We start from the raw sequence: 26,967 nt of genomic DNA on the forward strand, positions 1-26,967 counted from the left end.
TGATAAATTATTGTAGAAGTAGCTCAGTGTAGCTACATTCTAATCTGGGGACAAGGAAATACACAATATTCCCTTTACATAAAATCATTCAACATAATAGAACTATGTAAGATTTGGTGAGGATTTCCCTTCCGTTTGCTTGTTTGCCTCCAGTGCACATAGAGCCTCTTTCTGATAGTCTCAGGACCCTGTGACACCTTTAGATGCTGAGGGGCTTTAATAGGAGCAGTCTACATTAGTCTAAGAAATCCTTTCTCTTTGTCCATTTTTATTAGAAACTTAATAAGGATCATGTGCGCTCTCTCGACGTAATTAAATAAAATCATAGCCATTGAAACACATTCAAATGATACAGAAACCAGAAAGAGTGTGATTTTCTGTGCTAGTAGCAAGCTGTAACAGGCCATTATCTACAGTCTGAAGAGCTCTCCCCACTGGGAAATCACCACTGCCCAGATATGGAGATGCCATTATCTCCAGGATGACCGGCTCCTTGTCCTGTCGTTCAGCATGTTGGTCAGAACTCTCAGATAAATTGAAAGGACCTAAAGATTTATGAGCTCACAAATTCCTTCATCGTGGGAAACCCTGGTTGAAATACTGGATGGTTTCATGCTACGAGAAAATACTTCTGCAAAAATAGAAAAAGTACGTGGAGTAATGGGACATTAAATCTGACCCTTATTTTGTATAAATTCTCCTGTAAATGGGTCTAAAAGCTGAAGTCTGAGAGCACATTACACCTTGTGGGGTCGTACTATGCCTACAAGGGGCATTTTTATGTAGCTGAACACCATACACTGTCTACAGTAATTCATAATTGTGTACTTAAGCTAGGGCTTGTTTTAGACAAAACATGCTTTATTCATCCTAAAGAATTTTACTAAAGAACCATGTTTTCTATGAATGCTGGTGCAGTATAATAGTAGATTATCACAAAATATATTTTAAAAATATATGTTCAAAAGACAAAACCAAATTCATACTCCTTTGAGTTTATTATACCTGTGAATAAACTGTCTTCCTTAAATCATTCTACAAATTAATTTCTTTTTGTTTAAAATGATACACTTTAGCCAAATATAGTTAAAGAGACTTAATCTAGAAGATTTTCATTAATTCATTTTTATTCTACAGACATCATGGGAATTTGTCTGTAATAATTAACTTTACAAGTACAAAAGTGTGTTTTCCTTGAAGATCCATGTTTTTTTTAATCTTTGTAGAACAGCAGTTTCTTATTTTTTACAGAGGAACTAGCTACTTACTATCTTACAGATTTGGCTAGTACAGTCAGATCTCATTCAATAAATGGTTTGCCACATTCCTTTGTCTGGTCTCCGGTCACTTCCAGAGTTTAAAGTACACCAGCTTTAGCATAGTGATGTGCACATAGCTGTGCACTATGCACAGACATCAATAACTGATGCATGTTATTCTTCTGTATATGTGTTGCTTTCATTGATTAATGAATAAAGCTGCTTTGCCCTATAGCAGGGCAAAATATAGCCAGGCTGGAAGAGGTACAGAGAGGAGACGGATGCTGGATCCTTACCAGTAAGCCACAGCCTCATGCTGATGCACAGATTAATAGAAATGGGTTATTTTAAGATGCAAGAAGTAACAGAGGGTGGAAGGTCAGCCATGGTGGGAGAGGTTAGTCAGAGATGGGAATGTTTTAACTTGAAACTTCTGTGGGGTTTAATTATTTTTTTTTGTTTTTTTTTTAATTTGTATTTATTTATTAAAGATTTCTGACTCTTCCCCGCCTCCCATTTCCCTCCCCCTCTCCCAATCAAGTCCCCCTCCCTCTTAAGCCCAAAGAGCAATCAGGGTTCCCTGCCCCGTGGAAAAAGCCTGGGGTTCAATTATTTAAGGAGGATTCTCACTCAGGGTCTTCGTGTGTTCGTTCCTGAAAGTATTCTGTGAGTTTAGTGATTCCCGGTTCCAATAGAAGACAATACAACTTCACATCTACCACATTGCTGGCTGAACATGAATGATCAAAGACATTTTCCAAGGAATCTTTATGTAGCTATGGAACAATAATTGGTGTTACCTATCTAAGAGGTACATATGTTTTTAGTGTTTTGGTGGTGATGCTTTAAAGACCTTTCTACTTCAAACAAAGTAAGAAGCAAATTACTGAAGTTTTTCGAAAAGGGAATCCTGGCCATGGAGAAGATGAAAAAGGTGGGAATGGTTCAGTTTATTAAACTCATTTAATTGGCACTCTCACCTCAGAATTTACACTGAACTTGACAGCAGTGAATTTTGCTTACGATACCGAGCAATGGCATTCCACTACTCATGTGCGTTCATTTTTCTCTCTTTGGGAAACACTTGAAGAATTAGGAGGCTTATGTTAAGACACTGGGGGACTTTTAGGAAATAGTTCCATCTCATTAGGCGAGATGCCCAGAAGTTCAGGCAGGAAAGTCAGACAGTCAATTTGACATCAGGCCACAACACCAGGATATTTTTATGGAGTGACAATGAGCCTGCAGAGGGGTTTCATGATAAGTCAACACTCATCTTTGCTTCAATATATTAATCTTTCTGCCGTCTCTTGGGTCATAGCCAAGAGGAATTTTTTTTTACATTTAGCTACAAGAGAGGGGAGTATGAAGATCCATGGGAAACACAACAGAATACCACTCCTCCTGTGAAGAGGAGAAACACACCCAGGGAAACTATCGGGGTTCACACCCCCTGTTGACCGAGGGAAATGGGACTCAGGAAACATTAACCTAGCTGCCTGTGTCCTCACCTGCAAACGGTGTCATGCTGATTTCAGAGCACAGCATTGTTGAAGCCCTGGGCATTTTCAGCAAACCTGAACTGCATCAGGGAAACTTATTATCAAGGTCTGAAGTTGAGAGTTAAGATCGATTCAACAAGAAAATTTGAAAGATAATCTTCGTTTCCCCCAATTGCTATTTTTTTCCAATTGAATTTAAATTTGGTAATTTCATATATAAGTACTGTGTCTTCCTTATAGAAATGGAGCAAAACATGGAAATCCTGAAATGGCTGTAGATGAATACGCATGTCTAAAAGACAGATATGTCCTGAGTTTTTAAAGTAACAAGTGGATGTATAGAATTCTATATATTCTAGGGGGCAGCGTCTCTTTACTTCTGTGAGGAGGGAAAAATGACTGTAAACAACTGTCCCAAGGCAGTTTCCAAAGCAGGCTTGAATAATATTTGTAAAATGTCCTAGACTGACATACCTTCCTCCCTAAACCAAGTTCTTTACAGGACCCACACTCCACCCTAAATCTTCCAACTATTCTGTATCTTCCTACCATCGAGTTCTACAGCAACACCAAAACCAACTGAAAACACAAACACCTCTTCAGTAAGTAACTAAAGTTTATTGTTAATTCACAACATAAGTATTTCCTAATACTGAAAAATGTCACTTGGCCTTAATTATGAAGACCCCTACTCATGACTTGGTGACTGTGAAGTTGTATTATGTTCTAGCAGATATGCACATCAATCATTAGGAAAACCACATGTAACTTTTAGGGAATGACACATGAAGACCCTTGAATTTTCAGAGTCCATCCTTAGGAATTTAATTTCCCAAAAGAGCATCCTGTACACTCCAGTTAGCATATAAGAGTTGTTTGCTGCCTTTAATATCTACTTGATTCACTGTACAACTCTTGGCAACTCTTCCACAGCAATATTTGCTGATGCTACAATCATGTTGTCTTTTAATAGCAAAATCTTTATAATTTTCCCTCAGTACCTACTGGAAATGAATGATTTGGGATACGATCAAAGAAAATTCAAAAATGGGATAAAATGAGTGGCAGAGATTGCTTCCGCCCCACTCCTCAAGCAGAAGTCCTAAAAGCAGCTGAATTTTCAGAATGATATCTTAGTTCCTCCTCTATGCATTTTATCAACAAATAAAATATTGATAAATTTCACAGATGTGCTGAAGTCAAGGAAAACCCTTTCCTCTTTAATAAATTACCTCACTCTTATGTCTGAATTCCCCAATGTCTGACTTCTAAAGACTCGTTAGTGCAGCTCTACAAAAGTAGAAAGGACAGATGCATCTTCTAGGATGTTTACCCCGCTCATGTTCCAGTCTATGGAGTTCTATATAACCTTTCATTATGCCGGTACTACAGGAGGGGCCACACAGTAGCTTACCCTGTGTGAGATTACTCAACAAGGAAAACAAGTGAGTGAGTGACCAGAGCCCCTTCGAAAGAGAAAGCAAACTGAAACCTCCCTGGTACAATACAGGTCCCAGCCCTTATGAAGCTTCGTTCCTACACTGACTGTGGGGGTAAATGTCAGTCAACAACAATTAATGAAGAACTATCGTAGTGAACTTTGGTTGTCAACTTGACATGAGCCTACAGTCGCCTGGGAACAGGGAAGCTCAGCTGAAGAATCGCTCCAGTGGACTGGTCTGTGGGTATTTTCTTGATTGCTGAAGAATGGAAGAAGAGTCCCGCCCACTGTGGGTGGTGCCACCCCCTAGGCAGGTGGGCCCCATCTTTGTAAAAAACATAACTGAGGAACCTAGCCAGCAGCATTCCTCCATGGGCTCTGCTTTAGTTCCTGCCTCCAGGTTCTCCTCCCTGCACCCCTTGATGTTGAACTGTAAACTGTAAGATGAACAAGCACTTTTCTCCCCAGGTTGCTTTTGGTATTTATTATAGCAACAGAAGCCTAACTAGGACAAGAGCATTAGTGATGATTTGGATCATATTCACAAACACCTGTTATTTTACTTCCAGCAACACGGAGGGAGGGTTGAAATGTCTAAAAAAGAATATGTGCTGGATTGATACTGAATAGAAGAATAAATAAGCAGGTGTTTAGGGAACAATGAAATCAGGACATCATAACTTGCCCTGGACGCTAACAACATTGCTGAAATGACAACAGCTAGGAGAAGAGACAATCAATGTCACTCGGCCAGCATGAAGAAGCAGAGAGACATGTGCTCCTCAACAAAGGGTGCTGATGGAGCGCAGAGACAACCTCTGTCTCTGGCTTCATCCAAATCTGAGGGTTTGATTTGCTGCTGGCAGCCATACTGTGCATGAAAGACATCTTGGAAAATGAGCTCTCCTCTCACTCATTAGGTGTTGTGTTCAGCGTGAGCCGGTGCCGTCTCTGTGCAGCTCTGTGCAGAGCTTACAATTTGCTGATTTAAGCCTGCCTGCCACCACTTCTCAAAAGTACATCTCAGGTTTAAAGACTGAAACTTCCACGGAGAAGTGACCAGGGTGCATGGTCTTTTCTCTAAAGTGAGAACCCAAAGTTACCTTGAAAACCAACCTAGACATATGTATGCATGTCGCGTTTCAAATAGCAATCATACAACTACATGAACTGTAAGGAAGCCCAGAAGATGAACACAATAAAAATACAGACGTCGGAACCCCATCACTGGCTCATTTGGTTTAGAGAAGAACATGTCACGATCTCCAATGCAGCTGTCCTATCAAACACCAAAAACGTTGAGGCTTGGTCGTTCGCTTTTTCAGATTAACAGTTACATGCACATTGCACACACTGAATAGATTTTCACCTTTTTTTTTTAGTGAAATGTTGGCCAGATAATAATTAGTATCTGCTGAGTGCTCTTCAGGCGAGTATGATATCGTGAAGAAACACCCCATGTTGACATTGTGTTCTTCCTGCTGAGCGCCCAAGTCTGTTCCCACTTCCCTTCACCAAGAACTCGAGCTGTACAAGCACTGCCCGGCCCTTTTCCTCTACACGAGAAAACAAAATTGTGCATTCGTTGGCCTCTTTATCTAGTCTATCTAGCTTAAATTGATGATGAGGTAGAAAACACATATGCAGAATTCAAATCAAATTATGAATTGTAATGCCTCCAACTACGAAGTATACACATATACATATTATACACAACAAACATATTGTTTCCCTACTTCTATTTCATTGCTATAGTTTACAGAAGGAGAAGAAAAATAATGATTTGTAATTTGTGTAAAAAAAACTAGACTATCATATTCTGTGGAAACATAAAATTTTATTTTTCAACTGTCACGCATCAAATTTTGTTTACATGTTTAAAGAAACATGACAGTTTGGCCACAAAGTTGTATTTACCTTAAACAATAGCATGCAATTTGAAATTGGTGTAAGAGAGTGATTAACAGAGCAGTATACAGAGTGAAGTAGTGACCTAAGGTCCATATGAGAGTTCTGTGCATTTTCCAAACAACTAAGTGCGGCGCCTACAGAGACCCTCATAGGACACTGTGGGAACTGAAAAACAGTCATCAGTGGTTCAGGCGGGGACACTTAAAGATCTGAGATTGTTGCAATTTGAAGAAAGCACCGTGTGAGAGAAAGAATCCATGTGACAGAACTCAGGTGGAAGGTTTTTTTTTTTTTAATTGGGGGAAAGTGAATGGGAAAATGGGGAAGGGGGAGGGAGACCAGCCTCTAGGGACAGAAACAGCAGAAGAGAAGAGACAGGAAGAGAGACCGACAGGCGGAGACAGAGAAAAGGAGGGAGGAATAGGAGGTGGGCAGGACCCTTTTAACAAAGAAGTAGGGAATGTGCACAGGTGGGGCTCTTAGTGGCTACAGCTGAGGACAGGCATACCCCAAGGTCAGGCCAGTCCAGATGCCTGAGTACTCAGAGATAAGATGGGAAAGACTATGAACACTGTTGAGATGCAGGAGACTGCCCAAAATTAATCAAATAAATTGAGAAGCTTTGAGGAGGCATTCTGTGAGCTTGAGCATGCCCAACATTCTCATTAAGTCTATCCAGGCGAGGGTGTGGCTTCCCAATGGCTTAAACCCAAAGGTCAGCAGGGAGGAGTGAGTTTGGCACTTAAGCTGTGGTGTCTACAAGACTACATTAGTTGGGACCATGACCTTGAAGCCAGCATCAACCATGGGTTTCAGTGAATAAAAAGCATATTCCAGATATGTGGAAATCACCCCCCAAAATTAAGAATAAAAAGCATATCCCAGGTATGTGGAATTCACCCCCCAAAGTTAAGAGAAAATCTCTTCCATAGATTAAAAAAAAAAAAAACTACTCTTTTAAATTCTAACTATAACATCTATTCTAAATACAAAACTGAAGATAATCTCCTTTATGAAATGCATTGGCTTATTTCATGTTTCATGAAGACAGCAGTGTCTTGGGAATACCTCTGGGGGTCCCTAACAGTGCACCCTAATATGGAAGGCATCTCAACTGACCTCAAGGCTTTGGTTTTCACTCTTGCCCATGTTTAAATCGCTTTTTACTTTTCTTTTTGTATCATGTAGCCTGAATTAAGGAGACAAAATAAAAGGTTCTAAGAAGAGGTCCCAGGATGCCAAAGTTCCCACAGCATAGCTTGCTAGTGTTTACCAACTTGCCACAATGACTATGAGAAAATTACCAAGACCATAAAGCATTGTGTGCACTAGTCCGTGATCAGCCGAGTTCACCTTATCTGAGATCTGGCAATGCCTGGGTGCTGAGTATGGCTGGGAAGTCATGACATCCTGTAGCAATAGCCACAGAGACCAGGACCACAGTCAAGATAACACCCCATTGGGTCAGGCCATCTACATTCCCTGTCTTCTTGCATAATAGGTGGAAATGTATTTATTATTTGTTCTGAAAAGAAATTCCTGAACAAAAATCCATGTGGCCTCTGAAGATGTGTTTTGGGAACCACTAAGGCATCACCTTAACTATGGTTCTAGTCTGTTCTATAGTATTTAAACACTACATCTCAAAACTAAATTCATCCATGATGAGACCAAAAGGGTTTAGTCTGCAGTTATTTATTTTATCATTCGGAGAGACTGGCTTCTTGCTGTGTTGAACCTACCATGGAAAGGGGGCATCCACACTTCCTTTTACATCTTAAATTCTTCCCAGGTTTCTGTTTGCTTATTCTTGAAACAGGCACAACTTTGCTTTGTAGCTGAGGATGTCTCTGAACTTTCAATTCCCCTGCCTCCACCTCTAGGATGCTGTATCACCACACCTTGTGCATGAACTTTCCACAGGCTGATTAATCAGCCAACCCACTGAGCAACATCCCCAGGCTTTATCATTCCTTTAAGGGAAAATTTTGTCTCCACTCAGAGAGCATCATCAGACATCAGACTGTAATGGGGAACAGCCTAGGAAGCATCGCTGATAATAACGAAACACAAAGAACATTATCCCTGTATATGAATTGTCTTGGACACACCTGGAATATTGTGAGTCTATCCTGAAAAGTCACTTGTTTTATTATTTTTATTTTCCATTCCTTCAAAACAATTATTCATACAACTATTTCAGTCACCTGTTTAGTCAAAAATATTTTAGTCATAAAAATTTCCTTGGTACACGTGCTTCCATTTTAAAGGAGATTATTTATAGAATAGTTATAATGCAAAGTTTTGCAATAGCATGTGGACTGTTTTCCATGCGCTGCACAGAGGACTAAGTTAAGTATCCAGACCACTTTAATCTCTTAGTCTTGGGGATCCCCCAGTCTCATCCCTGCTTTGTAGAAGAAAAGCCAAGTGATGGCCTAAGATCTTAATGTGTAGGAAGGGATAGTACAGTCTTTGCTCCTTTACACAGCAAATAAATGCTGAAAAACCTCACCCCACAAAAGATGCTTGTGTGATAAACAGGTGTCTTCCACCCAAATCCTAGACTTGGTTTCTATTGCTAAGCCTGGTTTGCTTGACAATTTTTTTAAGCATACTTTACATTACTTATTAAAGTGAGTCTGAGCTCAAACACATATCAGGGAGCCAGGCTCTGACCTTCACAGGTGCAAAATATGTGATACTTGTCAAGGAGCAGAAAAGCGGCTTGACTGGAGCCTATTTGTGAGGAAGCAAATGAGACGGGACAGAAAGAATTTCACCTTAGAGACACAGCAGGCATGCTTGCCCCATCACCTCTGTAAGGTTCTATTTGCACTAACTGCCCCAAATGAAAGGCTCTCAGTCTACAGCCAGGAATGGTTCAACGTAATTGATGGAGTTAGGGGATGTTATGCTGAATGAACCCTAAACAGAATTCAGTAGACCTCATACCTAAGTGAGTACTCCACCAGAATGTGAGGGAACCGGTAAAGTTCCCAAAAGATGGCATTTATGAACAAGTTGTGTAACTACCACCTGTTCTAAAAAGTAATACATGCCTTGTGTATTTTGAAAATGAAAGTTTAAGAAGAAGTTTAAACATAAAATGTTTGGGCACATGACACAAATCTTCCTGATTTGAGATATGACTGTAAGATGATTTTATCTGTACCTTACAGTGAGATGCGAGGATGAGGGTGGAGTTGAGGGTTTTTTTTTTTTTTTCAAGACAGGGTTTCTCCGTAGCTTTTTTGGTTCCTGTCCTGGAACTAGCTCTTCTAGACCCGCTGGCCTCGAACTCACAGAGATCCGCCTGCCTCTGCCTCCCGAGTGCTGGGATTAAAGGCGTGCACCACCACCGCCAGGCTCATTGTAATGTTTTAAATCAAGGGAGGAAAATGTATATAGTAAGCATAATTTCCATTAGTATATAATATATAAAACATATAGCTAATTTATATTACCTAGGATGTGAAAACCCATGGGAGTGTTTCCAATCTGAGAGTAAAGAGAAGAGGAGAGAATGAGATACTCATGGGTTAGTAGTAAGGGGAAGTTCAGGAAATACATAGCCTTCTACACATTTACATCCATTTTCATTAGAATTTACTATGGACTTCAGAGCACAGATACTGAGAATCCTAGATTGTGTATTTTTGCTTTCATGTCTTAAAATTTAAAAATTAGAAGCAAATATTCAAATATATGTATGATCATTCTATCTTATAACTATTGAAAATATAAATTTCAGATAAAAATTCAACATAAAATATGTTTGTTAAAACTATGGATTTATTCAGCTATATTTGGCAAAATGAATATTCAACATTTGTCACATTGAAGGTGGAGAAGTCTTACAATTAAACATTTTTTTCTGAAATTTAACTTATTCTTTCAATAAAACTTCATTGGCCACCAACAGTGTGTTAAGCCTCAAATCATTCCTGGTCTCTGTAGTGACATAAACAACAGAAAGAGTTGGGCAAGGAGTTGCTGGAAAATAACATGACCGTGATCTACCTGGTTGAGACATGGCAGTTACCTGTGGAAAGCCACTGATGTTACTTAAACAAGGATGGTGTGCAGCCCAGGCTAGCCTAGAGCTGCTGACTTTCCTGTCCAGTGCTGGATCACGAGTATGATTCTCCTGCCTTGGATTCTCCAGTTCTGGATCACAAGTGTGATCCTCCTGCCTCAGCCTCTCTAGAGCTGGATCACGAGTGTGATGCTCCTGCCTCGGCCTCTCCAGTTAGATCACAGATGTGATCTTCCTGCCCATAATGCCCTGTAATTCCAGCAGCAGAGGATCTGACACTCTCTTCTGGACTCTCCAAGCACCTGAAGTCATGAACCTTTGTACATTTTTTTTTTTTTCGAGACAGGGTTTCTCTGTAGCTTTGGAGCCTGTCCTGGAAGTAGTTATTGTAGACCAGGCTGGTCTTGAACTCACAGAGATCCCCCTGCCTCTGCCTCCCGAGTGTTGGGATTAAATGCGTGTGCCACCACCACCCAGCGCCTTTGTCCATTTTTGAGTGTGTATGCATACATACACACATACACATGATTTTAAAATAATACAAATAAATCATAAAGTTTGAATCCCGATTTCTCAGCAACCATTAAGTGCCTATAACTCTTCACCTATGGGCAGGCCTTGATCTATACATATGGGTATATTTGTAACAATACTTGCTAAAGAAGAAGAGGTAATCAATTTGAGAGAGACTGGAAAAAGAGTGGAAGAATCTGTATGGAGGAATGAAGCAAGTATGGTAATCAAGTGTGAAATTATCAAAAAAAATAAAAAATCTAATACCAGACATGTAAAATTTACTATAAAAAACTATGATGAAAGGATTTTAAGTGAATATTCAGTTTTTACTTTTTCATGTAAATCAGTGCACAACATATATGTGCCTATATATGCATATGTGTGTGCACATCCCACCACTTCCTTCTAAATGAATCATTTATGTTAGCGCCATAAAATAATATGTATTTCTATGTTAAGTTCTGTTGGCTCTCCTCCCACTAGGATCTCCGGAAATCACTTGTTCTAATTATGCAGGATGTGGGAGAGCTGTTTGCTTGTTTGACCACCAACTTATTTGCTGATACCAAATGAAGATAATTTAAAATAGATAACAAATTGAATCTTTCATTAAGAAGGGGGTTTTGTCATTCCTTAACTGTAATTAGTTTTGTGGTTATAACGTGCATTTCCACTTAATCTTCGAACACATCCAACTTCCTCCTTTGCATTTTTCTCGGAGGGAATTGCTTGAGATGCAAATGCCAGTTTTAATTGGACAACTAAGAATTCATTTCCATCCTGCAGCCTGTCACCACTTGCTGTTCAACAACAAGTCAGGGGTTAAGAGTGGTTCAAACATTCAAGGAAATTCAAAGCGATCAATCACAGAATTGTTCACTGGCCGTCTTACAGACTAGCAGTACATAGTGGAGGACACCCAAACGGAAATGTTCTTTGTCTCTGAAACTAAGCTAAGGACACTTTGTTTCTTGAGCCGCTAAAACACTTAGAATTAAAATGCCAATCAGAAATGTATAAAATATTTGGAGAACCTACGGTGAAAAGTCTTTTGCATGTTAGAACTTGAGAATAATTTTCTTGGGTTACAGGAAATGCACATAGGAAGACAACTGCCCTTTCGCGTTATTTAAGGCAATGCTTCCTTCTGGAATGCATTTGGCCAGTCCTTTCAAATACGAGCTTAAATCTCTCTTCTTATACATGGCATCTTAGTTCATGGCCCTTTACTCAAAAATATAAAGAAATATGATCTAATTACAGGAAATGTATGGCTAAACTAAGCCAGAAATGATGGAACATACTTGCAATTCCCACCCTTGAGAAGATGACACCAGAGTATCAGAGGTATGGCCTGCCTGGGTTAAATAGACAGATACAATTCAAAAACAACAACAAATGAAAAAGCAAACCCCAAGGAAAAGTGCATAGTTAATATTAAGCTTCTGAGTGACTACTCAGAAGCAGCCACAGGACAGGGGCATGACCGAGAAACCTTCATTGACCTGTGGCATCACTTGAAGATGATAGAAACACAGTAGAAAGGAAGAGCACACAAATACAGAGAGAGACGATGTGCAGTTGAACTTGCAAAGACTGGGAATGTTCTCAAGTAATCTGAGATTTGAAGACCGGACTTTGAGCCCACAGAGCCTTGGCTCTGCAGTATAGCATGGACAATGACATGTGCCCCTCTTCAACGGCATGCGGTCTGGAGTATGTAGACATGAAAATACATTATGTGACAAATAGCCCCAATATAAGAAAATCGGAAGAAGCAAGTTTCACTTGATCAGTTCAAACAAGGAGCATTTCTTTCACTAGCTACTAGAAAAAGCATGTTGTTGATGTTACTCATTGACAGCAAATAGCAGAACATGGAATTTTGTAAACTATATATGTGCATGCTAAGTGAAGCCAGGGTAGTCGGGTATTATAGATCCAATATATTGTTTAACCTTTCATCTGTAGTAAAAGCTCAGAGTGCTCCAACCTGAGATGCTTTCTGTGATGATTCAGTTGTGAGTGCTACCAGAATCAGCTTTCAAAGAACTGGAGCCTGGCATCTATATCAGACAGAGACGGCTTCTCCTTCAAAAGCTGAGCATAGATTCTGGAGTTCTGCAGGCCAAATATGAAGCCCACCTTGGGCAATTACTTCCCACAGAATAAGTCTAGAACATTTATTAGCGTCTCTGGCATGCTTTTCCACACCATAAAGAAGAAGTGGATGCTTTTGCATTGATGTGTTGAAGTTTCTAATATATAACTGTAACACATATGTATAAGCAAACTGGTATCTGTTAGAGGAGCATCCTATTATTTAAATATTTATATAGATGTATGGATGCATGGCTCAGTGGTTAAAAGCACTGACTTCTCTTCCAGAGGATTCAGGTTTTATTCCCAGGCATCCATGTGGTGCTTCACAACTGTATGTAACTCCATTTCCAAAAGGATTTGGTGCCCTCTCTTGGACTCTGGGGTCACTGCAAACAGAAGGTGCACAGATATGCATGCAGGTAAAACACACCCCAAATAAATAAACATATCTCAAAAAACTTATTTACATAAATTGTCCTTCTTGCAAACATATGCTACCAAAACAAACATCAATCACACTCCAAAAGCAAAATATTTTAAAAATAAACATGAGCAGATCTGTAACTTGAAAGAAGGACATGCACCTATGTGGAAAGCATGAGTTCATAAACTCAGTGTAAGGCAAAGACCCCATGTCATCAGAAGGGGGTGTAGAGTTTGGATAATTTACAGTATTAATTCACTCCCTCTCAGCATAGCTCTAAACAGCACAATTGCCAAGCTTCATTTTATATCATTCATTAATTAGTATGATTTTAAGCACATTAAAATACAAGACTGCATTTTCCCATTTCATGTCTTTCTCCTTCCTCCTGCATCTCCCCTTGCATTTCTTCACACTGTGTTCAGAGTTCAGACATAAGCCATGTGACAAAAGATGTGATTGCCAGGAAAACCAACAACTTTAAACAAATGATCCATTACTAAATTATTAATTTCAAACAAGATTCTACACAAATCAAATATCTTTATCTTTTCCTGTGGAAAATATTGTATCTATAAGATCAAAGAACAGTGACTTGAATATCCCATGGAAGAGTGCAGTTTGACAGGACAGACAAGCATGATATTTACAAATAAATGCATTTACATTTACAAATAAATCCTTATTTAGAAAACCTGGCTAGAGAGCCTCAAATATTCACAACAGTCAGGGGAATGTTATGACAGACACACTTGCAGGCAATGCCAGCTTTGGCACTGCAATTCAAGGCCAAGTTCACTTGGCCTCCTCCCTTATCCCAGATCCTTTCTTTAGCCCTGCTGCTTTAAAGCAAATCCAAGACCTCACACCATTTCACCAAGACCACCTGACTTGATAACAGTTCCTTGATTGGAGTTTACAATGGACCAAGAAGGAAGACATAGGAAGAGGCTAATTGAAGAGAGGTGTGTTGCCTGTTTACAGTTTGTTAAGGCCTCTGCCAAGAAGAAAGAGATAATATGTTCATGTAGACTAGGCTAGCCTTCGGTTACTATGGCTGTTCTCTGGAAGATAGGCTATTGATAGAGTTCTAAATAATATCTCCTAAGCCTTTTCACTATGATTAAATTCAATACATCAGCAAAAGAGAAAAGGATTTCTGAGACAGGGCCCTTTCCCACAAAGTGGTAGTGAACCAGAATCTGTATATGGTTCAAAGAAGTATCTAAAACTAAATGTTTTTTAATCAAATTACAAAACATACAAAACAACAAACACAAACAAAAACTTCTCAGTCCTGGAAACTGACCATGTGTCCAAAGACTTAATGAAATTACATAAAGAACAATTTAGTTCTAAACTGAGAAGGGTAAAGAAAAACCTTCCTTAAATTGAGCGAATTTACTAGCTATTTGGAAAGTACAGTGTGCTGGCTTCCTTTCAAAAGCGCAACACTTAATGTTACCAACACTGCCAAGTCCCTTCTTTGCTCTCTCCTGCTTTCAGAGAAAGTGATTAAGACCAATTCCCCTGCCAGCTGGATGCTGGAGAACATCAAAGGTTCTCCGTCAGGACGCAGAACTTGGTGTGGTCTGGAAAGCACAATGCTGATAGATAACCCCTTGGCATCATAATCAAACCGTGTGACCACACTAAAACCCGATCAGCTCCTATCACTGCCATGTGGTTTACAAAACTGTCAGCCTACCTCTGAGAAATGACTAGCATCGTGCAAACTGCTGGTCTTTGGGGTGCATAGCTATCTTTCACAGTGACAACTATTCACCTATTACAACAGTCAATTTGCTTTGCTTCTGTTGTGTCCACTGATTTTACTTAATTGTTGCCTTAGGGGAAAGAAAGAGGAGGTTCCATGAATTGAGTTCAAAGCATATATATATAACACTTCGGACATGATACTTCTCAACTTTGAAGAGTTCCTGGTATCTGCATGGTGTGGTGTGAGGGTAAGGGACATTTTTCTTGTATGTGTAGTGTAGTTATGGGAAATGAGGGTAGAATGAGGGCCATCTATGTGGTGAGTGTTAAGGATAAGAAAGTCTCCTGGGTCACTCAAAACCACAGGTCTTCTTTAGATTAGAAATATAGCTTAAAATCTTAACAACTAGACCCCTGTAATTTAAGACTTTTTTCTACTGAAATGTACCTTTGAAAATACATATTAAGTCTTGACAGCTCATACATCAATCAAAGCACAAATACATAATAAATTTGTTATTATGTAAAATGATTTAACATATATCTTACACAGGCCATTTTTTTTTCTGAAACATGAGGAAAGCAATTCCACACACTTTTCTTGAGAATCTTCTTGTAGATTTTTCCTTGCAATTAAAAAGCCTATCCTGTGAAGTGCTGTGCAAGCTATGGGAGAGGAGCGCACTCGTCAGTCATCCAGATTGGAGGCCAGCAGGCTACAGAGAAGACTGGCTTGAAAAGCCTCGACATTGGTGCAACAGTGGTACAAACATATTGAACACAACCAATCACATTCTTGCTGGCCCACTCCACAACATGAAACCCATACCTGGCAACACTGTTGAGCCAATAACCTATGGCTAGACAGGGCATAAGTACTAGGCAAGAATCTGCTATTATTTTGCTAAATGGTCATAGCATCAAACCAACCTCTAATGGCTTATTATTGTACCCATAGATTAAGCATATCTCACCCTTCATTGGAGAATTTTTTATTTGCAATAGGTGGTGATTATCACAGAGACTCACAATTGGCTAAGATACAGAGAATAAGATATTATAGAATATAATACAGTCCTATCGTGAACATCTATACCAAACTCTTCCCTTTTGAGGCTCTAGAAATCATTGCATAAGAAGCTATAGAAAGTACAAGGACCAGAACTGATGGGTGACTCCAAGGAAACAGCATCTCCTCGACACAGCAAGGTAACTGTAGATATGAACCCATGGCGAGTGCAACAGAAAGCACTGCAAGCCCAAGTCAGACCAAATTCCAGCATGAAGATGGAGTTCAGCACACAGTGCCACTGCCAATTTGAGAGATATTGGTAATTGTTAGCTTCCAGGAAAAGACAATCAGTTTTCCCTAAGAGTGTAGACCCTGGTGAGCTAACCATGCCCCAGTGGAAGACAACACAGATAGGAATATTTCACAGCATAAACTTTTCTCGATATCTTAAGAGAAGAAACACAAAGTTGGGTGTGTAAGGAAGAGGAGTGGATGTGGGAAGAGCTGTAGAATAGGAGTGAGTATGAGCAAAACATGCACAAAGTCTAATAACCAAAGCCAATAATTATTCTAAAGACTTTGAGTTTTAAAAGCTAACACCTGCTTATAAGAGAAAATGTGTAACGTGTGTTTTTCTGGGCCTGGGTTACCCCACTCAGGATGACTATTTTTTTCTAGTTCCATCCATTTACCTGTGAATTTCATGATTTTATTTTTCTTAACAGCTGGATAATATTCCATTTTCTCAATGCACCGTATTTTTCGTATCCATTCATCAGTCAATGGACACATAGGCTCTTTGAACATAGATGAACAAGTGTTGTTTGGGGTAGGGCAAAGCATCCTTTGGATATAGGCCCAACAACAGTGTAGTTGGATATGGAGGTAAGACAATCTCTCATCTTCCTGACTAACCGCACATTATATCCATAGTGATTGTACAAGTTTTCACTCCCATCAGCCCTGATTGAGTGTTCCCCTTATTCCACACACTCACCAGCCTAAGCTGTCAATTGTTTTATTGACTTTGGCCATTCTGCCTGGTGTAAGATGAAATCTCAAAGTAGTTTTGATTTGCATTTCTCTGATGACTAAGAATGTTGAACATTTCAAGTGCTTCTTAGCCATTTGTGTCTTTTCCTTTGAGAACTCTGTTTATCATTATACCTCACTTTAATTGGGCTACATGATTTCTTAGTTCTTATATATTCTAGAAACGAACCCTCTAACAGACATGTAGTTGCATAAAAAATTTCCTGACCCTTTGCTTGAATAATGTCATCCTTTGCCACGCTGAAGATGCTCAGTTTCATGAGATTCTCTTTGTTACTTGTTGGTCCTTGTGCCTGTGTTCCTGGTGTTCTGCTTAGAAAGTCCTTCCCTGTGTCGGTGCTTTCCAGGCTACTCCTCATTTTCTCTTCTGTCAGACTCAGGTTATCCATCTTTATGTTGAAGTCTTTGATCCATTTGGAGTTGAGATTTGTGCAGGCTGATAAGCAGGGATCTGTTTTCATTCTTCTTGTCAGCTAGTTTGACCAGCATCATTTGCTGAAGATGCTGTCTTCCAGTGTGTATTTCTGTCTTCTTTATAAAAATCCGGTGTCTGCAGGTGTGTGGATTTATGTCTGCATCTTCATTTCTATTACACTGATCAACATGTCTGTTTTATGTCAATATTTTGCTCTTTTTATTACCGTAGCTCTGCAATAAAACTTGCTTGGTGGGGACGGTGGTACCTCCAGCAATTCTTTCACCATTCAGCATACTTCAGGTATTAAACTTTAGGTATGAGTGTTTCCATAGCTACATAGGGTAGGTAAGTAGTAAAGAAGCAGCGGCAATGACAGGTTTTCCAAGGAAGGAGAAAGACGATATAGCGATATAAGAAGATAAAGTAGACACTAGAATAGGACTATTAAATGGAGAGGGGAGACGGGAGAACACGGTAGAAAAGGGAAAAATGGGTAAGGATAACTAACAGTAAAGGTCTTGTGAAAATCCATTTGAAAACCAAGTACTCTAGAAGCTTCCATCACTCTTATGGACCAGTATTCATGGTACTGAAGGTACTATGTGTATGACTGGATGAGAAATGTAATCAATATCTGGTGCAGAAGAATTATCTGTATTCTGTCCATCATATTTTGAATAAACACTGATTGGCCAGGCAGGAAGTATAGGTGGTTCAGCCAGACAGGAAGCAGAGGCGGGGCGATGAGAACAGGAGAATTCTGGGAAGGAGGAAGCCCATTCCTCCCATTCCTGCCCAGACCAACAAGAAGCAAGATGTAATCTGCCCGGCTGAGAAGGTACCAAGCCACATGGCTAACATTGATAAGAATAATGGGTTAATATAAGCTATAAGAGCTAATAAAAAAATCCTGAGCTACTGGGCCAATCAGTTTTATAACTTACAGAGATCTCCGTGTGATTTTCTTTGGGACTTGCTGGCTGTGGGGTACCAGGCAGGACAGAAACCCCATCAAGCCGGCCCTCATGTTACAAATATCACCCAGATATAAGCCTTGCAACCCACAACAGTGGCAAACCTTCAAGCTAGACTGGTACAGTAATGTCACAAATGTCCTGGGAGTAACCAATGGGTTTAAGGCCTGCTTCTTGAAATGGAACTCATATCCGATACTGCTAAAATGGCCAAGAATTTGACCCTGGAGAACTCATGGGCCTCAGGGGAAACCAAATACTAATAATATTCAGCTAAATGAATGTAGCAATAAAATAACTTCTATTGACAATCTGTTCTACACATAAATCAGTGCCTCACTCAGCCATCATCAGAAAAGCTTCTTTTAGTAGACAGCAACTAACATGGAGACCCACGATCGTATAATGTGCAGAGTATGGGAGATTTTGGAGACAAAGGCCTAAACTGAATATCTTTATCAAAGCCCTCCCCTTTAAGGTTCAGGAAATTATTCAGAAGAGGAGGAAGAAATATCACAAGAGCCAGAGGTGATGGGTGACTCCAAGGAAACAGTGTTTTCCAGACACAACAGGACTGGAGCACCTACATCTGCACCAATTCAAACCACACTAAACCCCAGTCCTGAGAAGAGAAACTGAATGCAAAGTCCCACTACTAAAAGCTATTTGCGACTCATACCTGCTGGGGAAGGTAAAATTGGTTGTCTTCTACAGAGTGACAGCGGTATATCAACCACTCTCCAGGACCGACCCCATGGCCAGGACTAGCTAAGCCAACACAAAATGTACCCCATCACCCTTGTGTGTGTGTGTGTTTGTGTGTGTGGGTGATCATTGTTTTGTTTGTGTGGTTTTTGTTTATTGGTTTCGTTTGTTTGTTTGCATTCTCTTTTTTCTTAATATGAAGAGATAAAGAACATGAAGTTATAAAGAGGTAGAGAGGAGAATCTAGGAAGCGTGGGAGGGGAGAAAAGAATTTGACCAAAATATACAAGGAAAAAATAAAACAAAAATATATTCTGAATTTTTCCAATGAACATGTGACAAACTATGAAGATGTTCACAGAAATTAACTAAGACAAAGACTTCTCTTGGTCCATAGATTCGATATATGAAACATTTTCTTTCTGTCACCAGGGAAGTTCAACAGCATTAAAGATACTGTTATGGCCGGGTGGTGGGGGAGCAAGCTTTTAACCCCAGCACTCAGGAGGCAGAGGCAGGCTGATCCCTGTGAGTTTGAGGCCAGCCTGCTCTACAGGACAAGTTCCAGGACAGCCAGGGCTACACTGAGAAACCCTGTATGGAAAGACAAAAACAAAAACAAAAATATAAAGATACTGCTACTAAAACCTGATATGACTCACTAACATATAAATGGACTCATTTTTCACTTGTTAATCTCCTGACTCAGGAATTCACATTTCCTCTGTGTTGCCCTCTCCTTCACACACAGAGAAGAGTAGAGGGCACACAGAGTCACAGATGACCTACACAGACCACACTGCAGCCATTCGGATACAATTTTAAAATCAAATTATTAATTCTCACTTTATACAACACCTGAATTATAAAAACCAGTATTTGCAATAAGTTAGTTCATTAACAGACTTATATGCAAAAAATTATACAACCAAAGTAAATTTTGAATTATTCTGAACTCATTAGGTTGGTCAAAAACAATGACCTGGACCTTTTTAAAGGCACTCGATTGTTCTGTAGTTAATGCATTGTTTAGGCTGCTGTGCCATGTGGCGTACCTACGCATGGAACATCACCACACATGAAAATCCACCACTCTTCAGTTCTATGCTGGGGACCCGTTTTCCCAGCTCATTAGACAATCCATTATCCCGGCTGTCCTAGTTTCACTCTGTTGCTATAACGACGATCAAAAGGAACTCGGGAGAAGATATTTGCCTTGCCAGTCGCAGTCTGTCAACAAGGGAAGCCAGGACAGGGACTCCTGGCAGGAACCTGGTGGCAGGTACTGAAGCAGAGACCATGGAGGACTCTTATTACCGACTTGTTCCCCTGGTTTGCTCAGTTACCTCCCTATTACACCCCAGGCACACCTGCCTGGGGATGGAAGTCCCTCATGTGGGTTGGCCCCTTTCATATCAATGCCCCACAAACACCCCCTTGGGACAATCTGATGGAGGCAATTTCTTCACGGGGTTCCTATTTCCAGGTGGGTCAAGTCAACAAGCCCAAATATGTCAACTTCATTCCTGAAGAAGAATTCAACATAAGAGCTTTGAAATTATGTTTTACATACTCTACTAAATCAGAACATAAGCATTTAAGCAATATCCAAATGTTATGAAATGATGACCTGCATACTGAGAACATGGTGCTTTGGTGTACAGAAAGGACTTGGCTTACATGGAGACATCCCAATTGCCTTCCCAAAGGACATTTATTTGAGTTATTTACTGGTGATTCCACATCCTCCTACATAAATCATTTATTACAACCAACAGTATGTGTTCCAAAGGAGACTACTTAATGTGGAATAAAGTCAGTAAATGTGTTGGCTTACAGGAATAAATACTCAAGGCACTATTTCTAAATCTACTGGCAAGACTGGTTTGGGCAGAACTGTCCTCTGTGGAAGCATGTATTCTAGTACATCTGCATGGCCCTCTGTTCTCATCAGAAGTCTTAGTGTGTTACCCAGTGACTGACAGTCAAGTCCAGAGCATGGGATACCTGAGTTGTATTCGTTTTGTTGAAGTAAGAGAATGAATCACTTATCAGGGAAGACTTTCCCCTTCCTTTCTTTGATTAAAAGCATGAAAAGCATAGACTAAGTTACCTTGAATTAATATCAAAAGTGGTTGAAAATATACAAAATTCATGCAGAATGGTTGAATGAGAAACATACTGGAGGAAAAAAGAGTTGAAACGAAACATGTTTTAAAAATGCACAATTCTGAAGAGGCTACAAATGAGGATGTTGTGGGACTGCGTACAAAGACCAGGAAGCGTCTTCGATCTGTTTATCCAGCAATACTTGCCAAAGAAGTAGGAATAAAGCAATTGGTTTCTGTTTTACTTATCACAGACACTGGAAAGCAATCTGACTTGTATGTAAATTTCAGAAGTGTGTCTCAGATCTTTGGGTCTATCATCCCTGGGACCTAATGCAAATTCACTAGAGTTCTTGCCTTGACTGCCCTGTACTTCCTCAGCAAATGACACCACAACTCAGACATGCCACACACAACAGAATGCAGCCTGCAGACTGGAGGGAAAGTACTCCATCCCATTTATCAATTGACACAATTGATTAGGAACAGAATAACGTGGTTAAATCTCGTAAGCATTGATGTCTATATTGACACAACTGAAGTAAATATATATTATAGAGAACTACAAAGTACCATGGAAGACCATGTGTTTTTTAAATCCGAAGTTTAGGTAAGAGTTACTCTGCTAAACACATGTATTGTTAAAATCCATACAGGAAGGTCAAAACAGTTCTATCTAATCTTCACAGGGTTGAAAAGGCAGAGAGAAGGATGGACACCTTGGCAGACTACTCTTTAACTCATTGTATCTCCTGTCGGTGACCTAAAAGGTGATTGTCAAATATAAGGTGGCAGATGGCAGAAAGTGGCAAGATGGATTCCCTTTGTGTTATGGCTCTACTCAAGGGAAGTTTCTTCTTGTTTGTTTACGTTTTGTTATTCCCTTCCTAAAAAGGGACTCCCTAGCACTTTGGAGATGGAAGGGAATCAGCTGACCTTTGACCTTGTCCTTCATTAACAGCCACAAGATCCAGCGTTAATGACTGGCATGTTTGAACTGCCAGGTTTTTAGCACTCCAGGACATTGGATAGCTGTTACTTCACTGTTCTCTCTCTATGAGATGCTTTGAGGAATGGGTATGACAAAAATAGAACACATCGTCACCTCATCCTATTAGGTGTTGTCTTAGGTATTCAGTTCCCAGACTTCCATGAGATGGGGGTGTGCGTCTGCAGGATCAAGTTCTGTTTTTCTAATGACTTATATATAGCCTCAAGAATAATTTGGAACATATATCTCCCGTCGGGTTTACTTCTAGTGAAAACATGACCCCAGGTCGGCCCCATCTGCTGGTTGCTCATCAATGCTAGAGGCTGAAGAAGTCACAGAGCACTGAGAGCAATCTTCAGTTTGCGATTGTGTCTAATGCTGCTGTCCAAACTTCTAAAAGAAACCAACAGCAGGAGGAAAAGGGGGAGGTTAATCCGCAACCGCTCCATGATAAAATATCCATTATCTTTGTCAAAAATAAAAAGTGTGACAAAAATCCATTACTTCTGTGTTCCCAGATTCATAACAAGAATAACACCTTATTAAAACATGACATTAACATGTATTAGAATGTATCTGACTTTTTCAGATAAATTTATTCAACTGAGAACAATTTTAATGAAGATGCGATTTCCTGTAAATAAACAAATCATCCCCCAAACTTGCATAATCTAAAAGTTCAATAACTGGAGAATTCCTATAGAGTTATAAAATTAATATTAAAAAGTAAAGCAGATAAAATATGCTCCAAGTGACAAAAGAAAATGGCACTGAAGACCCGGGAGCTCTACTCTGTCAGAGTAAAGGTCTCCGGGAAGCAGAACATGATCCTGATACTTTAATCGACCACACCACTTATTAAACCGCTCATTAGGAAAGGAATTGCCAAGATATATCACCAGGGTGAGTGACGGCTCCAAGCCTTCAGACTGAAAATGGTGCTGCTTGCCACAGGTTAGACATTTGCTACTTCAAACACAAACCTTTCAGTGTCTGTCAATTGAGACTGTGTCTAAAGCTGCTGCTCAAACTTCTCAAAGAAACCAACATCCCAGTCAAGGAGGGAGGATGGCATGTCTGCCACAACCATTGCCTTTTTTTTTAAAAAAAAAAAGTTATACTACTATAGTGTGACAAAAATCCATTACTTTTGTGTTCCCAGATTCATAACAAGAATGATATATTATTAAAACATGATATTAACATGTAGCCAGATGTATCTGTGAAACTGGCCTCAAAAGCACGTAAAAAACTTTAAGTCATACTCCAACTCACATTGTTAAATTTAAAACGTCACCCGGTTAAGTGGAAATAGACGCCATTCTTCCCCACCTTCGACATGCTTTATACTGGCTCCCTGCAATCTGTACTCATAAGCAAACTACCACCCAGTGGAGAGAACTAAGATCCTTCAGGAAGATTGGAGAAGCCAACCAGGTGGGGGTGCCCCTGTAGGTGGGTCTATGTGAAGTGAAGGAGCAAGGCCGGTTAGCGAGCCCAGTTTAGCTCTAAGCAAGACTGGTCATCAATTATTTATATCCAATGGGAAAGGAAATCTTTCCCAGGCACACTTGGCAATGTGGCTTATGGGGGAAACCGGGCTAGGATATCCTTTTCAGACCAACGCGCTGCTGTTCAAGCTTAGTGAAAATAAGGGGACGAGAAGAGGTAAAACTGAAGAGAGAAGAGGAAGGAAGGGAAGTGTGTGTGTGTGTGTGTGTGTGTGTGTGTGTGTGTGTGTGTGGAGGGGGGGTAAACGTGTGTGGTGAGTGCGGAATGCACCTTTAAATGCTGTGGGAGCATCTGAACGTGAAGTGATCCTTACAGTATGGAAGTGCCAGTGTGTGAGAGGACCTGAGAGCTGAGAAGGAGTGTGCTCCTAACACCGAGGTTTATGAGGGTTTGCAAATGGTAACGGAACATGATGTGGGTGTGACGGAAAAGTGCCTGGGAGATGAAGCTCTGTATGGGAGTCTGGGAGGGGAGAGATAAGGGCTATGGTGAGGACCAGAGATTGGGGAAAAGGGAAAGCTGGAGAAAGGGGGGGGGGTCAGAAATGACAGCGGAGGAACTAAGACCGAGTGTAAAACACTGAAAACAGAACAGAATGGGGATAAACGAGAGAGTGGAGGCAATGAGCAGTGAGTAAAGATGAGATAGACAAATGGGAAAGGCAAAGAGGAAGGGAAGAAACGAGGAAGGAAAACCGTTAAAAGAAAAAAATCTGAGAGCAGAGAGCGGAACGGGGCATATTTGGATCTTACTGTTCAAGTGAGAGGGAAAATAAATGGAGCATAGAGCAGCAGTTGGGAAAAGTCGCTTACGGAGTGAAGCCGAAACAACCCCTGTAAACTTGTCAGACTCCAGGAGTATCACTGGCAGCAGCACAGAGACCCAGATCCGAAGTGGCACCTGCCCCTCCTTCAAGCACCACATTCCTTCCTCACCGGACTGCCCAGAAAGTGTCTCCATCCCTCCCCAACCCGGCCAGACCCCTGCCCCGGGGTCCGAGGAGCCCACCGAAGGGTCGTGCGTGGGTAGCCAGAGGGGTGGTGTTTTGCTAGTGTGCAACAGCAGGATTCACGCTAGGTGTGAAACAAGGCGGAGAGAGGGAAGGGGGACAGAAAGATAGACTGAGGCAAGTGTGGAGAGGGCGCACGGTCCCTACCTGAGCACCGCCGTGTCACCTTTCCTCACCAACATGTTGTCCACGGCCGCCCAGGGGAAGTCCACGCTCTGCCCAACCGGGAGGCAAGAGCACAGGCTCAGAAGCACCGCCGCCAGCCACTGGTTCGAGCAACAAGCGCCCTGCGCCAGGAGCACCATGTCCGTGCCTGCCAGGCTGCTCGCTCTCCGGCAGCGTCGGCTCCCACCCCCTGCTGCTGGCGAGGCTGCCCGGTAACCAGGCGGCGCGCCACACGAGATTTTTTTTTCCTCTTTTCCTCTTTCTGAGTGGGTGGGTGGGTTTCTTCTCTTTCTCGCCCCCTCCCTAGTTGTCGGGCGTAGTTTCCCTCTTTCCCCGGCCTCGCCTCCTTTCTGCTCGTCTGCAGCTCTCCTTCCCTCCCTCCCCTCCCGCCCCCTGGCACCGCGCTCCACCTCCTCCGGGGCGCCCGGCCGCGTCCGGAGCGTGGCTAATCCCCGGCGGCCGCACACTGTCCTGCGAGGCGGCGAGCAGAGCGCGGGAGGCGGTGCAGGCAGCGCGGGGCGCAGCAGCGGCCGGCGGCCCCCGGGCTCGCGCGCGTTGCCAAGCGGCCGTTTCCGTAGCAACCCCGCCCGGGGATGGAGGACCAGGCAGGGAGGGGGGCCGGGAAGCAAAAGAGATAAATCAAAAAGAGGGAAAGAGAGGGACAGGGAAGCTAGGGGCGACGGGGGCTAAGCCGAGGTCTGGTCCGGCTTGGCAGCACCAGCGAGAGAGCTGTGCGTGCTGCTCGGCTGGGAAGTCAGGGCAAGGGGGCCTGGCCTGCCCTCCGGTGCATTCAGCTCCGGGGCCTCTCAGTGCCCCCGACTTTAAAGTGCTCAAGTTGGGGTCGGCGCCATCATGACGCCCGAGACTGTGAGTGAGTTGGCTTTTTGTTGTTGTTATTGTATGTGTGTTTTTTTAAACCCTGACTAGCTAATTGCGCTGTTAATAAACTGCGAGCTAGTACTGTTTTCTCCCTCTCTCTCTCTCTCTCTCTCTCTCTCTCTCTCTCTCTCTCTCTCTCTCTCTCTCTCTCCCTCTCTCTCTCTCTCCCCCCTTTTCCTCTTTCTGTAGAATTCTCTCTCCCTTCTTCGTTCCCTCCCTCGCTCCTCGTCTTTCTCCGCGCGTCTCTCTTCCTCCCCTCTGTTATTTTTCTTTAGGGGCTCGTCTCTACACCCTCCTTTGGAGGTGGGCAGGGACAGTGGCGGCGCTGCTGCTTTGCGGGAACAGTAGAGCTATCTGGGCCTGAAGGCTGAGAGCTAGCGCGTCTGTGGTTCGCCTTTGCGGACTGGAAGACGCCTGCCCTTCTCTGTGCGTCTTGGTACTAACTTGTGCGTGAGTGTGTGTGAGCGTGTGCTGTCAGCACAGAGTGTGCGCGTGTCAGAGGGAGATGGAGTGTGCAGGGCGCGTGCGAGACTAGGGCGCGCGCAGCACGCAGGCGCGCTGGGAGGGATGGGCGGGCCTTGCTGGGATGCGGAGTTAGAGGAGGCTGCAATCAAGTGTTTTAATTGTGTGGAGCTAGGCGGTCCTGTTATGTAAGAGGCAGTTTAACCCATTTGAGCCTATTGGGTGGAAGGCTCGTACATTCGGATGGAGTCAAGACATTCCTCGGCTTTAAGGATTCCCAGTTGTATTTTCCTCACAACCTCCCAGCTGGAGTGGACCCGCATCCTTTGAGAGGCGACCTCAGCTGACCAAGCCACAGCCCCGCATCTGCTAGCCCACGCCCAGGTCAGGGTAGAGCAGGGTCCGTGGCATGAGTCACCCCACAGTCCACTCATTTTGTTTATTTTTAATTTTTAATTTTCTTCCCTCCTGGCACTCATTTTCAGCCTCCTAGAGCTCTTCCGGTCGACTTGCAAATCATTGAGAGAATCTGAGCCCAGAGCAGTGGTTCCAGTCTCCGTGACGAGTTTAGGATGGAAGTTGGGAGGGGAAATGGATAGATAGAAACAACTGACCCTCCCCACCTGGCTTCCCCCGCCCTCCGCCTGTAATGGTATTTTAAAGATAAATAAATAATAATAATAAAAAAACCACATCCGTCTTTCACTGCTGTTCATTTGAACTCCTTTTTTTTTTTTTTTTTTTTTTTTTTTTTTTTTTTTTTTT

At 41.8% G+C, this 26,967-nt stretch overlaps 1 protein-coding gene across 1 annotated transcript in view; it reads right to left on the reverse strand.

Annotated features, from left to right (window-relative positions):
* The window catches only part of Negr1 (neuronal growth regulator 1), a 661,063-nt gene extending 635,873 nt beyond the window's left edge, over positions 1-25,190 (reverse strand). The window contains exon 1 of the mRNA XM_050149512.1: positions 24,844-25,190. Within this exon, the coding sequence (XP_050005469.1) occupies positions 24,844-25,001 (158 nt within the window). The 5' untranslated portion in view covers positions 25,002-25,190. The remainder of the gene's footprint in view (positions 1-24,843) is intronic.
* Positions 25,191-26,967: the final 1,777 nt, after the last annotated feature.

Source organism: Alexandromys fortis, unplaced genomic scaffold (genome assembly GCF_014885135.2).
Source record: "Alexandromys fortis isolate MF-2015 unplaced genomic scaffold, M_Fortis_MF-2015_v1.1 scaffold_68, whole genome shotgun sequence".
NCBI classification, from domain to species: domain Eukaryota; kingdom Metazoa; phylum Chordata; class Mammalia; order Rodentia; family Cricetidae; genus Alexandromys; species Alexandromys fortis.